This window comes from Fundulus heteroclitus, chromosome 12, assembly GCF_011125445.2.
Source record: "Fundulus heteroclitus isolate FHET01 chromosome 12, MU-UCD_Fhet_4.1, whole genome shotgun sequence".
Lineage (NCBI taxonomy): Eukaryota > Metazoa > Chordata > Actinopteri > Cyprinodontiformes > Fundulidae > Fundulus > Fundulus heteroclitus.
In genome coordinates, this window is record NC_046372.1 from 1,724,122 (window position 1) to 1,738,133 (window position 14,012).

The 14,012-nt window shown below is 40.9% G+C and overlaps 1 protein-coding gene across 1 annotated transcript; it reads left to right on the top strand.

The window, feature by feature from the left end:
- The first annotated feature begins 1,008 nt into the window (after positions 1-1,008).
- Positions 1,009-13,374, top strand: myo1ha (myosin IHa). The gene is made up of 31 exons (XM_012863387.3): positions 1,009-1,152; positions 1,236-1,351; positions 2,529-2,727; positions 2,832-2,912; positions 3,993-4,172; positions 4,261-4,359; positions 4,434-4,547; positions 4,625-4,696; positions 4,790-4,909; positions 5,806-5,873; positions 5,998-6,103; positions 6,174-6,254; positions 6,635-6,726; positions 6,880-6,974; positions 7,094-7,140; positions 7,308-7,388; positions 8,610-8,715; positions 8,788-8,905; positions 8,996-9,109; positions 9,469-9,545; positions 9,625-9,693; positions 10,257-10,341; positions 10,428-10,590; positions 10,674-10,757; positions 10,830-10,923; positions 10,994-11,049; positions 11,134-11,269; positions 11,358-11,428; positions 12,652-12,749; positions 12,825-12,924; positions 13,004-13,374. The coding sequence occupies exons 1-31, from the start codon at positions 1,030-1,032 to the stop codon at positions 13,028-13,030; spliced, it is 3,072 nt and encodes a 1,023-aa protein (XP_012718841.2). The 5' UTR covers positions 1,009-1,029; the 3' UTR covers positions 13,031-13,374.
- Positions 13,375-14,012: the final 638 nt, after the last annotated feature.

Genomic DNA, 14,012 nt, shown 5'->3' on the forward strand with positions numbered 1-14,012 from the left:
AAATGTTTTCTAATGAATAATTACTGAATGGATATGCAGGGAGAATATGTGTAATGGATTGTAGACTGCATTTTAAAGACGTCTTTTTTTGTCTCTTCTCCGTGGTATTTACTGGACAAAAAGCCCCTCGGCCGTTCTCAGAAGAAACGAGGGCCATAGGAGGAGGACGGAGGCCTGGGGGGAGGGGGGGAAGGAGGGCTTTGTGTCAATTAGATCCAATGGATTATCTTTTTTTAAAATGTTTTTACAGAGAGAGTTGAGAATCAAAGGATTTCTGCTTCCAAAGAAGGAGTGGAGAAAAAAAAATAATACAAAACCAACAAAAGCTGTGAAAACCTTTGGTCAAAGTGTTGATGCTGTGAATGCTAAACAGATTGGTGGAATTTTTTTTCCCACTATGCTTCAGAAACGCGCCGCTGTTTCAGGCTCTGCCAGTCCATTTTGCGCTCTGTGGTGTGTTTACTCAGCTCAAGTGAATGAAGGGCTGCTGGCCAAGGTCCTTGTGAGAGGTGTAGCAATTATCTTCTGTTTGCTCATACGCACGATCAAAGCCCATGCTTCAGAGACCTCTAAATCTTTTTTTTTTTATTTCTATAGATCCAGGAAATACAATGTTTGTGCGTCTTCTGTTGTCTTTTTTTATTGCACTTTGCCCCCCCCCCCCCCCCCCCCCCCATGGAGCTGTTGATTGAAACATGCATTCATTCAGATGCAGTTGTCAAAACAGATTTCTTGAAACCTTTTATGCATGCAGAGTTGTTGCATGTGTTATTTTTAAATGTTGCATTTGCTTTGATCGTAGTCAGTTTTGGTTTATCTGCAGAATTAGACAAACTAGTAAACTCTCTGTTCCGGTTATTAAAGTTTTAATACTACTAAATAAAATGTGAATAATTGTGAGATAAGGATGACAAAATAATGGATTGGTAGAAAATAACTATCATTTACCATAAAAAAGCCATCCCATGTGTTTTAGCCTTGCATTGAGCTCTCTTATGATTGCTACCTGTTGTACAGGGCCGGCTGGACATGGAGGGCGCCCTGACTGCCAGGGACCGAGTGGGAATCCAGGATTTTGTTCTTCTGGATGAAACTACAGAGGTGGCCGTTGTCAGCAACCTAAAGAAACGTTTCAGCAAGGATCTCATCTACGTGGGTCTAAAAAAAAGAAAGAAATTAAATTGAGTGTTTTAATTTTATTTACATATAGTAAGTATTATTTTCTTTTTCCTTAGACTTACATTGGCACACTGTTAGTCTCTGTGAATCCGTATAAGGAGCTGGACATCTACAGTAAAAAGCAGATGGATATCTACATGGGTGTCAACTTTTTCGAGCTTCCTCCACACATGTGAGTTTATAACAGGCAACTAAACATTGCTGCGGCGTAATCCGAACATAACAAAACGCATGTGTATGCGAAAATACACATGCGTGTAAATATCCTTTTACTTCTTATTTTACTGTATTCTTATTTTTTTGTCTGCACCATCAATACCAAGTCAAATTCCTTGTAAGGGCCAACCTACTTGGCGATTAAACTTGATTTTGATTCTGATTCTGAAAATAGCAGTGAAAACCTATTCAATTAAATGTGGACGATATAGAAAAAAGAGCATATCAATAAAATAGAAATCATATTGATTGATATTGATAATTATCAACAAGTTCAAAACATATATTTTAAGTGCAGCCCTGGCCATTTTATGTTGTTGCCTAACAACCTATTTTTGATACAGAACACGCATACACTGAATTCAAACTTAACCCTTTATTCAACCAATTTTTTTTACCAAAACTGCAAGTATTCAAAAAATGAAAAAGAACCGGTGCTCTCTGAATTCTTTGAAGGGGGCGGAGCATTCCTGGGTCTGTGTTTGTGATTGGTTGGGAGAATATAATGACTGTAATATTAACCTATATTATAAGCTAGAATGCAAAAGGAAGGGAAACTATTCTATTGAACTTTTTATTGACCCTTTTTTTTCTATCATCGATGTATGGCTATCACTATTGGCTATCGATCGATATATATTGTTATTGAATTATCGTCCAGCCTTAATGAAAGGATGCCGTTTTAGGCACTAGTGATATCCTGTATACTACTAGTCAAACGTTTGGACACATCTTTGTCAGTCAGTGGCTCTACTCTATTTTTTATTACTTACTACATTGCAGATACATAATGAGGACATTAAAAAGCATATAGAATTATGTACATTAAAAGTAAAAATTGTGAAATAACTAAAAAATGTATTTTATATATTTCAATTTCTTTCTTTTTGTTACTGGTTTGCGCATTCTTGGCAAGCTTTCGTTGAGCTTCATGGGGTGGTCACCTGATGGTTCTCCAACAGACTTGAAGGAGTCCCCAGAGGTATTATTGAAAGAAAAGACAAAACTATCGAACGAGACGTTGTGTCCAAACCTTTGACTGGTAGTGTACGTATATGACAATCCAGATACTGCTGAAACTGAATCTCTAAACTGGACTTTTGAGGTACATTGACAGTTCTCTATCCTTCCAGCTACGCCTTGGCAGATAACGCCTACCACACCATGCTGACAGAGTTCAACAATCACTTTATCCTCATCTCTGGTGAGAGTGGAGCAGGAAAAACCGAGGCCTCCAAGAAGATCCTGCAGTATTATGCTGTCAGCTGTCCGAGCACCACTTTAATGAACACCGTCAGAGACAAGATGCTGATGTCCAACCCTGTCTTAGAGGTCCACCGGTTGCTTTTTGTATTATCATAACCCTGATGAAACATTAAAGCTGGACTTGGTTGCCACGATTATTTTTTAATGAAAAAGCTTTGTTTTTATTGCAGGCTTTCGGTAATGCAAAAACTCTGAAGAATGACAACTCGAGTCGGTTCGGGAAGTACATGGATATTCAGTTTGACAGCCAGGTAAGGGTCCAAACAAATGCTGCCACTCAGATCTAACTTACAGCAGGTCTGACTGGTTATAACCAGGACTTTGAACCGGTTCAAGGAACGAAAACGAAAACCGGGAACTTTTTGTATTTTACAGGGAACAGAAACGAAACCGGAAACGTTATTGTTTTTTATGTTCTGGAACTGGAACACTCATTTAAAAATAATGGTAACCGGTTAATACCGGTTTTATTTCGTTCCTCAAAGTTTTCGTTGCATAATTAACTAAAAAATTGCGCACGTTACCATGACGGCTAAGGTTCACTTCCTGTGTGACATCACATCACACATTCGCTGACTGAATGGAGAGAGAGTGGTGTCTCCACTAGAGCTACACATCTTAAATAAGAGGTAAATTACGATCCCTCGTTAAGTAAAACGCTCATTCCAAACACAATATCAATAGCTGGTTTAAGCTGGATGAAAAAGATGTGACATAATTCTACTAAACAGCTGACAGTAACGAAATTAACCGTTCCGGGAACAGTATTTTTTTGTTCTAACCGGTTTGGGAACGTCAATTTATTGGTGGAACTCATAACCGGAAACGTTATAATTCCGTTTCTGTTCGGAACGAACCGATTGGGAAAAAAAATTGGTTCAAAGCCCTGGTAATAACCTCACAATTGCACATTATGATAGGAAACAAAAGAAAAAAAAGCAGTCAACATTTAATGTCTTGTTGGAAAAATACAAAAATAAATCATTAGATTAGATTAGATTAGATTCAACTTTATTGTCATTAAACAGATACAGGTACAAGGCAACAAAATGCAGTTTAGGTCTAACCAGAAGTGCAATAGCAGCAAGTGCAGGATAAACAATGGTTCCATAAGTACAGGACATGGGTTTCTACTGAATAAATATAGAGATGGATACTATTATAAACAGAATTTTACTGATAGATTTGTCCTATGAGTATAATATATAGATAACTAGTATTGTGAACTAAATTTACAGCTGGATGTGTACAGAATATAATATACAGGTGGAATATTCTTGTGTTTTATGTTTTTCTTGTTGGAAAAATACAAAAATAAATCATATCTGCAGGGGGACGCTGTTGGAGGCCACATCCTGAACTACCTGCTGGAGAAGTCGAGGGTTGTGCACCAGAATCACGGCGAGAGAAACTTCCACGTCTTCTACCAGCTGGTGGAGGGAGGATCAGACGACCTGCTGAAGCAGCTGGGCCTTGAGAGAGACGTCCAGCATTACTACTACCTAACACAGGTCGGTATGACTTCAGAATCAGTAAAAAGGATTTCTAAATAAAGTTTTACCAGCCTACAGTATGTCTCACGCTTCTTGTTCCTAACAGGGGGAATGTGCCATTGTGTCATCTATCAACGACAAAAATGACTGGAAATCTGTCAAAAACGCCCTGCAAGTCATTGAATTCGATGAAACCAACACTGATGTAAGCTGAACGACTTTGCAGATTCTGGCACTTAGATGAACGAGCTGGTAAAAGACCCGAGCGTCTCTGTGCAGCATCTCTTTAGGGTCGTAGCAAGTGTTCTCCATTTGGGAAACGTTCACTTTGATGCGGACGGTAAAGGCCACGCCCTTCTGAAGAGTAACACAGAGCTAAACTGGGTTTGTGATGTAAGGAGAGCAAAACTTTCACAAAGTATACGGCTAATACGGCTACATTTGACGACTCATGGCAGTTTTCTTTACAGCTTCTGGGGTTGGATGCCAACAAGCTGAAGGAGGGACTTACTTTCAAGAAAATTGAAGCCAAAGCAGAGCAGGTTCACAGACACTAAAGCATCCTTTTCCTCCTTCAAATGATAAAATTGTGCTTCTTTAAAATTGCAGCTGGGATGTTTTTTTTTCTTTTTAAGGTCCTCAGTCCATTCACAATTGACCATGCCATTTATGTCAGAGACGCCCTGGCCAAAGCCATCTATGGACGGACTTTTACCTGGTTGGTCAACAGGATTAACGAGTCTTTGGAGAACCAGGTGAGAACCAGGTGTGCTAAAAGCTCACATGTCAGGCTGTGGCATTTCCAGGGCCAAAAATACTCACTCCCACTTAATTTTTTCACGTTTGTCGTTTTACAACCACGCTCTTCAATGTACTGTAATGGGATTTTATGCGACTGACCAACTTTGTTAAACTGTGTTTTTCGACAATGGAATCTACGAATCCTGTGGGATCTGTTTCTTCCAGCTTTACCTAAGATTTTGGTCAAGCTTTGCCACAAATTCTACATTTCATTTTAGGTCAGGACTTGAGCGGGTTATTCTGTCGCATTCTGTCGCATGAATGTGCTTTGACCTAAACGACCCGTCGTCCTGCTGAAGCTGAACCTCCACCTCAATCTCAAGTCTTTTGCAAGCTTTAACAGTTTTTCTTGTAGGACCCTGGCCTGTTTTAGTGCCATTCATCTTCCCATCAACTCTAACAGGTTCCCTGCCCCTGCTGAAGGAAAGCATCCCCACAGGATGATGCTGCCACTGCCATGTTTAGGGGGAGTGGTGCACCCGCGGTTAGAGCAAAGGGCCGTAGAGGCCAGTAGTTCCCTATAAGGTTTGCAGCTTTGCTAATCTCTTTATGTATTCAGAGGATGGGTGGAACTGAGCTCTGTAGTTAAAATATAATAATTTAAGTCTGCTTTAACCTTTCTCCAACCTTTACACCAACCCGTCTGTTCTGTCCCTTGGTTTTCACCATGATGTTTTTACACAAATGTTCTCTAAAACACGTCAGCACCGCGTGCATCATGCTCGCTCACTAAAATCCTGATAAAATACATCAATGTTTGTGGTTGTAACCTGACAAAATGTGAACAAGTTCAAGGGACCTAAATACTTTTGCAAGGCTCTGTATATGTTACAGTAATATTTTCTGCTAGGACTCCTCAAGAAAGACTGTTATCGGGCTTTTGGACATCTATGGATTTGAGGTTTTCTACGTCAACAGGTGGGCTCTATTCTGGATTACTAATTAACGCTCTGATTGTTTGCTAGAAAATAAACCCAGATACTACCAACATGTATATTTGCTCTCTTTGCCGTCACTGTTTTTTTTTTTTCCTTTTCATCAGTTTTGAGCAGTTCTGTATAAACTACTGCAACGAGAAGCTGCAGCAGCTTTTTATCCAGCTGACACTCAAAGCGGAGCAGGAAGAATATGAGGCAGAGGGAATTGAGGTAGGACTGATCAAAACAAAAATGGTTCTTAGAATTAATTAGCTTTAATCTGAATATTATGTTCTCGCAGTGGGAGCCAGTTCAGTTCTTCAACAACAAGATCATCTGTGACCTGGTTGAGGAGAAACACAGAGGAATCATATCAATACTGGTGAGTAAACATGAAGTCTTTTGGCATACATGCAGTCACATTCAATGAATTTCAATATGCGTTCCAAGGCTTGTTTGTGAGATGAAAAGTACTTTTTGAAAAAGACAACTTTTAAGCAGGGCAGGTATTAAGCATGCTATTAATTAAGCCCACATTTCTGTATGAAGAATGTTTTTTGTTTTTTACTTTAAGCTTTTTTTCAGATCTTAAATGTTGTGTTTTCATTTGCTACAAGTAGAAATGTCATCATGATTAACATGAATGAATGCTTGAAAACATTAGTCTGTGTGTAAATAATTTATGTCATATATTTCACTTGGTGAACTGAGTCACTGAAATATAGCTCATGTTTAACACATCTGAGGATTGCTATTCTGCAGGATGAGGAGTGTCTCAGGCCAGGGGAAGCAACAGACCTCACCTTTCTGGAGAGATTAGAAGAAAAGATGGGAAATCACCCCCACTTTGTAACGTGAGTTAAACTCTGCGTGATTGTCTACCACAAACAAGCACCTGTTTCTCCTCTGTACCCCGAGTGTCTGCTCAGTGGAATGGACTGTGAAGAACAATAAAGACGAATGGTTGTGGTTCATCCCTGACTTTGTTTCTACCTCTTTGACTGCAGACACAGACTGGCAGACAAAATGACACGGAAGACTCTGGAAAGGGGAGATTTCCGACTCTTGCACTACGCCGGGGAGGTCACCTACTGCGTTGTGGGTAAAATAAAACCACAGTCCTCAGGCCCTTTTCACCTCAGTATCTGGACCATTATAATTTTATAGAGGCAGTTCTCTGACTTGGAATTTCTTTCTCTCTTTTTTTTTCTTCAATTTTAGGTTTCCTTGACAAAAACAACGACTTGTTATACAGAAACATAAAAGATGTGAGTCTGGACTTTTTGCACCTATCATGAATAAGACAGATATGTCATCAAAAGGAATGTCATGCCAAGACTTCAGTAAAAAAAAAGAAAAGAAGAGGATGGTTGGCAATTGACAATTCATTATCTCGATATAAAGGTTAATGTGCATTATCATTGATTTTTTAAAGCTGGTGTGTCGGTCAAAAAACACCATTGTCCGGGAGTGCTTCTCCACGGTGGATACAGCCAACAAGAGAAGACCTGAAACAGTAAGTTCTGCGTCTGGATCCTTAATGAAAACAAGAAAATGTTGCAAATAAAGTGCAGTTCTGGTCAGACTGGAACTGCTGCCGAACTCTTTTTTTTTAAATGCATTCTTGCACAAATGCCCTTTGCACAATCAAATTCTGTAAATATAAATACACCTGTACACTGTGACTTCTCCTGCATTGTCTACGGTTCACTTTTAAATCACTGCTGCACCTGATACTGTAATTTAAATTTTTACTGCAATTTTACAAGCTGTATGCAACGAAATTTCGCTCTGTACGCACTCTGTGCATACAAAATGACAAATAAAGTTGTCTAAGTCTAAGTCTAAGTCAGACGTCGTTGACACGCATGCCAGTAATTTTGGGGCTTTTATCATTCAAACTGTTCCTTTTCTAGAGTGCAATGATGATACAACAAACATCCAAGAGGAATTTTAAAAAACAGGAACTGAGCAGGTGACTACTGTTCCTATCAGAAACGGCACAGCTCCTGGCAGGGAGCCATTTTAATCCAGCTCCAAATATTGTCTGTAGGCTCGAGCTCTTTGAGGAGGCCATTCAACCTTTTTGTAAAGTGTATTTTGGATCATTGCCATGTTGGAAGCAGGAACAACCTATAATTTCCGAGTTCTAACCAACTCACCCAGATAACCACAATCACATGAAAGAAAATCGTTCATGACATTCAGAATCAACCAAGGAACCCTCAATAGTTGGGCGGTTAAACTTGGGACACAACTGGACGCTCCAACAGGACACTCATCCAAAGCACTCACCAGAACTGGGTGTGGAATAGATAAAGTCAGGTAATACTAAACTTCTGGACTGACCCTGACCCCAGAGGCAATAAAAATATTGTGGACCTCAACCAATTTAAATAAATGTTGCCAATTCTGGTTAAATGTTCAACCAGAACTATTCCAGGAGCCTGCTGATGGCGACAGAAAGCGTCTGGTTGTCCTGCATTTTGCTAAAGGATATTTATAGACGTATTGCTGGAGATGTATGCAAACAATTGAGCTTATATGTATAATATAGATCCTTGTCGATTGGTGAAGATAAGTTCACAAATATACCTTGTATCTTGTAAACCTCTGACTGGCACTGGACAATGTTTTTTGAGGGGTTTTACTGGCTGTTATTCTGAAAGTGAAACTGTAATTCCAAATGTGCCACATGAGCTGCTGGTTGAATACGACCCTGTACTTGCGTCTGTAGGTAGCGACCCAGTTTAAGAGCAGCTTGCAGAAGCTCACAGAGATGCTGATGGCTAAAGAGGCCTGGTACATACGCTGTCTAAAGTCCAATGAGTCCAAGCAGTCAGGTACGTCAGCTCAGGAAAGGCTGAGGAAGCACACAACACAGACTTATTGTCATCTCTGTCATGCAATGACAGGACAGTTTGATGAAGCCCTGATCAGACACCAGGTGAAGTACCTGGGCCTGATGGAGCATCTGAGAGTCAGAAGAGCTGGTTTTGCTTATCGGCGGAAATACGAAGACTTCCTAAAGAGGTGATGAAAACCACGTCTTCCTCCATGAATTGTCGCTCGACTTTCACTGATGTGAGCTTTTCCTGTGTCTCTATCTGGCTCGTGTCGCAGATACAAACCCCTGTGCCCGGCCACCTGGCCTCACTGGAGAGGAGTGCCTGCTGACGGAGTTGAGCTGCTGGCTCAACATCTGGGCTACCTGCCTTACGAGTACAAAATGGGAAGGTGAGGAAATCGTTCTAAGTCTGTCGAGACAGTTTTACACGGCAAAAAGGGAACTAAAAGTGAGTAAAAGTTTCTTGAAATGGGTGTACTTGTCCTTGATTTGAACAGGTAAAGCAAGATCATGGCCCAATAGAATTAGTCTTTTTACCCTTAAAATAGCATAATTAGATATACAGCACTTGATAAGATGGGGATGAGTTGTTCCTATCTTAAGTGAAAAAATCTTTTTCCATTAGCGGATCAGTTAAATTTGATGGCTCAAATCAAGGACAAATACACTAATATCAAGAAAAAAAATTACTTTTAGTTCCGTTTTAGCAGTGCAGCAAAAATAACCGTCCCTGGTTGGATTTTTACAGAACCAAAATATTCATCCGTCATCCCAGGACCCTTTACGCCACAGAGGATGCTTACGAGAAATGCAAACATGACTTGGGTGAGTTTAAACCAAACCTTAGAAGCTTTTAACATACCTACTGAAGACTTTGATTGGGTTCTATGCTCTGGATCTGCAGCAACCAAACTTCAGGCCAAGTACAAAGGATACAAAGCCAAGGGAGAGTTCAAGAAGCAGAAGGAGGCTGGTAAGCACCAGAACACAAAACATAGAAGGCCGCTTGAATATTGGTGACCTGAAAGATAACCGACCCAAACTATGATGCTACCACCCTATTTTAGAAAGGAAAAAAAAATAAATGTACACCCAAATGTCTTTTTAAGCCTTTAAAACAAGTAATTTAAATAAAAAAAAGTTATTTTTTAACTTTTTTGTATACAAAACATTCTCCTCATCAGCTTTTCGCCTTGCTCAGGTGATCTTGCGGAAAGGACAGAGAAAGCCACGGCATCAAACGTGTATAAAATACATGTTTTGAAATTCCTTTTTATTGAAACAAAATAAGCAGGAATATTGGTTTAAACATTTATGTACCTTATTTAACTATTTATGATGTAACATACAAAAAATATAAAAAAAAACAGAGATCCATACAATCTTGGATCTCTGTTATTTTCTTTTACTATTTAAAACATTGACAATTATGCCAACTTGGATACATTTCTCACCATTTCACAACTAACCAACCTCTTGAGACTTGTGTTTTTTTTAATAGTGCACACAAATTTAATTTCACCTTCATGTCCTCAGCAACAAAGATTGAGACGTGCTGGAGAGGAACCCAGGCTAGGAAGGAGAAAGAGAAAAGAGCCTGGGCTGTAAAAGTCATCAAGAAGTAAACAAGAGGATCAAGGTTGCAGCTCATATCCCAAACTTATCAAATCATTTCATGTTCACTGCATTTCCTTTCTCCTATTTTAGGTTCATCAAAGCCTACATGAACAGAGGGGAAGCAAAAAGCACAGACAACTCGGAGTACCTGGCCTTCGTGAGACAAAGCTACTTGAACAGACTGAAAAATAATCTGCCAAAGACGGTTCTGGACAAGACCACCTGGCTGACTCCCCCTACTGTGGTCGCTGAGGTAGTTCACCGCTGTGTGTGTCAACTCAGCCTGAATGGACGACAGATTTAGGCTCTGTGGATGATTTTATCGTTTCGTCATAGGCATCGGAGATCCTGCGCAAGCTTCACTATCGCCTGATGGTGCGGAGATACGTGCGAGGAATCCCACCACAGAGAAAGGCCCAAGTGAGGAACGCAGATCACTTCATATAAGACTGATAGATGCTGTATTTATATAATAATATATAATTCTTTCAGCTTCAAATGAAAGTTGTCACCAGCTCTATCTTCAAAGGCAAAAAGGAGAATTATCCACAGAGCATCTCTCAACCTTTCTTGGACACAAGAATCAGTAAGTCTGAAATAAATCAACTCCACAAGCTTCTGTTTCCAGCCATAATCGCCCCGCCTGTCCTCTCCAGGCGAGCAGGAGATAGACATGCGGGTTCTCAGCACGATTCGCAATGAGCGCATTAAGGTAATAAAAATAAAAGGATCAGCTCGACGTAACCCAGCGCCACATCAAGCCCGCTGACTCAGCTGGCTCCATGTGTCTCTGCAGTACAGCGTCCCAGTCACCAAGTACGACAGGAACGGCTTCAAGCCGAGGCCGAGGCAGCTCGTCCTCACCCAGACCGCCGCCTACGTGGTGGAGGAAGCCAAGGTCAAACAGCGAGTGTCGTACACCGCTCTCAAAGGTCTGAACCGCATCAAACAGTTCAACGGTCCACTGTCATCATCAGTGCTCTAATGCAGGGGCGACAACTGAGTTTGGACTCATTGCAGGCATTTCTGTCAGCAACCTGAGCGACGGCATCGTTGTTTTCCACGTAACCCGTGAAGACCCCAAACAAAAGGTGTGTCGGTTTGAAATCTGAACTTTTTACATTTTAGTCCCTTGCACACATTGTATTTTATTAGATATTTTATGTAATAAATCAACACAAGGTATGAAATAATTTGAAATGGCAGTTTCAGTTGTTTTATTTTACAGATAAAAAAATCTGAAAAGTAGGATTTGCATTTGCATTTAGCCTCCTTACGCTCATACTTCTAAATAAATAAATAATGTGCAACCAGAAGCCTTTAGAAGTCTCAGAGTCCAAGTTTACTTTATTTGTTGTAAGTATAAATCAAACTATTTTTGAGTCTTTCGGAGCTTAGAGAACGTTAGTGAGCAGCCGGCATCTGGAAGACCAGGGGGCACAGCAGGCGGCTCAGGGCTAAAGCTGTGGAGAGGTTTAATGCAGTTAGCTTATGAAACAACATTCACCCAGACGTGTTCAATCCGTCAAATTAAAACAAAAAGAGTACGGCCCAACAGCAAACCCACCAAACAAGGCCGTTCCCCTAACCTGACAGGCAGGGCAGGGAGAGCTTTTATCGAAGTGAGCAGCCAAGAGGCCCATGAGAACTCTGGAGGAGCTGCAGGAGATCCACGGCTCGGGTGGAGGAATCTGTTGGCAGGACAGTTAATAATTGAGCACTTCACAGCTACCTTCCTCCATACACATGTAGAAGATGTTCTGGTCCGATTGCATCAAAAGCTGTGCTCTTTAGTCTAAAAAAGCATGCAAATCGCTAAGTGTAGTAATTCTGCACATTGCCCTGAAAGCACCGTCTCCACCGTGAAGCAGGGCAATGGCGGCATCGTGCTAATGGGATGGTCCTCTGCTGGTCACAGTTGATAAGGTTTTTGGAGCTAAATACATGCCAATCTTAAACAAAAAATGTTTGACCTGCAGAAGACACAAGACTTGTGTAGAGGTTCACACAACTACCCTCAAACATGCACCCAGAGCGCTAATGGCAGCCATTAATCAAAGCATACGTATATTCAGAATGGCCCAGTCAAAGAACAGACTTAAATCCAAGGGAGAATAATTGCCAACACTTGAAAGTTGTCAACATTTTCTATTTAATCTGACTGAAGTTGAGATAAAAAAAAGAGTAGGCATTACTGTCCATCTCTAGATGTGCAAAGACTTTCCCCAAAAGACCTGGTGTTGTATCTGCAGTTAAAGGTGTTTCTACTAAAGAAGAATAAAAAAACTAACAAGATCCTGTGTTCTTGCGTTAGGGGGATCTGGTCATACAGTGTGACCACCTGTATGAGTTTTTAACCAAACTCAGCATCGTCGCTAACAAACAGAATGTAATCAACGTGGTTCAGGGCAGGTGAGTTCAGATGTTTGAGAATCAGATGTCTGGCTTTGCCACGCAGACCGACTCAAACAACTCTCTCTTTCTCAGCTTAAAGTTTGAAATCCAGTCAGGCAAAGAGAGCGCAGTGGACTTCACCACAGGGCAGGAGCCCATGGTGTACAAAGCCAAGAATGGACATCTCATGGTGGTGAGTAAAAACAAAAAAATCTCTAGTCTAAAATTCACCTGCAGAATGAGATAAGACATAGATCCCTCTTCTGCTGCAGGTTGCCACTCGAACAAGGACACGGTAACAAGTGGGGCTGGAGTCGACACACAAGAAGCCCCTGCATATTTAATCAGGAGACCCCTGAGGAGAGGATCATGTCTACAGGAAACACACCTGACCTGAAACTGCTGAACCGCAGCCAAGAGCTCGTTCATCGGACAGAAACCCACTTTTCATCTGTTCTTTTTAAAATCTGTGATCAAAGGTTTATTTACAACATATTCACCTGCAACAAAAGCTTGGATGCTTTTCTGTAAAGTTCAAATCGAATATGTTAATTCAGAGATTAACATTGAACTGAAGGATCACAAGTAATTATTTATCCCCCTGCTGCAGTTTGTAAATTTGGCCATTCAACCTGAAATTTTTTACGGTTGATTACTGATTACGGCAACAGACAAAATATCTGCCAAGAGCGCATGAAAAACACACAGTATAAAAGTTTTAGAATGTTGTGTTTTATTGAGTGAAATAAATATTTGATCCCCAAGCAAAGCACAGGGTAATGCCTGTGGGCAAACGTCGATGAGACGTTTCTTCTACTTGATAACCAGGTTTTTACGCAGCTCGGAAAGAATTGTCGCCCATTTGTCTTGGCAAAATGCCTCTAAGTCCTTCAAGCTTGTTGGCATCCATTTTAAAACTGGAACCTTCTGCTCCTGCCTCCTTCTCTATCAGGCTGAGGTCAGGAGACTGACTAGGCCACGCCTTTGTTGCCATGGCAGCATGTTTAGGGTCACAGTCATTCTGGAAAACCCACCCATGGTCCGTCTTCACTGTTCTCGCTGAGCAAAGGAGGGTTTTCATCCAAGATGTTCTGCATCAGCCCCAAAACATAACGCTTCCACCTCCATGCTTGACTGTAGGGACGGTGTTCTGTGGGTCATATTCACATTTGTTCATCCTCCCAACACGGCAGTTCGAGTTGATGCCAAGCAACTCAACTTTGATTTCATCTGACCACAGCGCATTCACTGGCAAACTTTAGGCAGGCCTGTCCTGGAGAT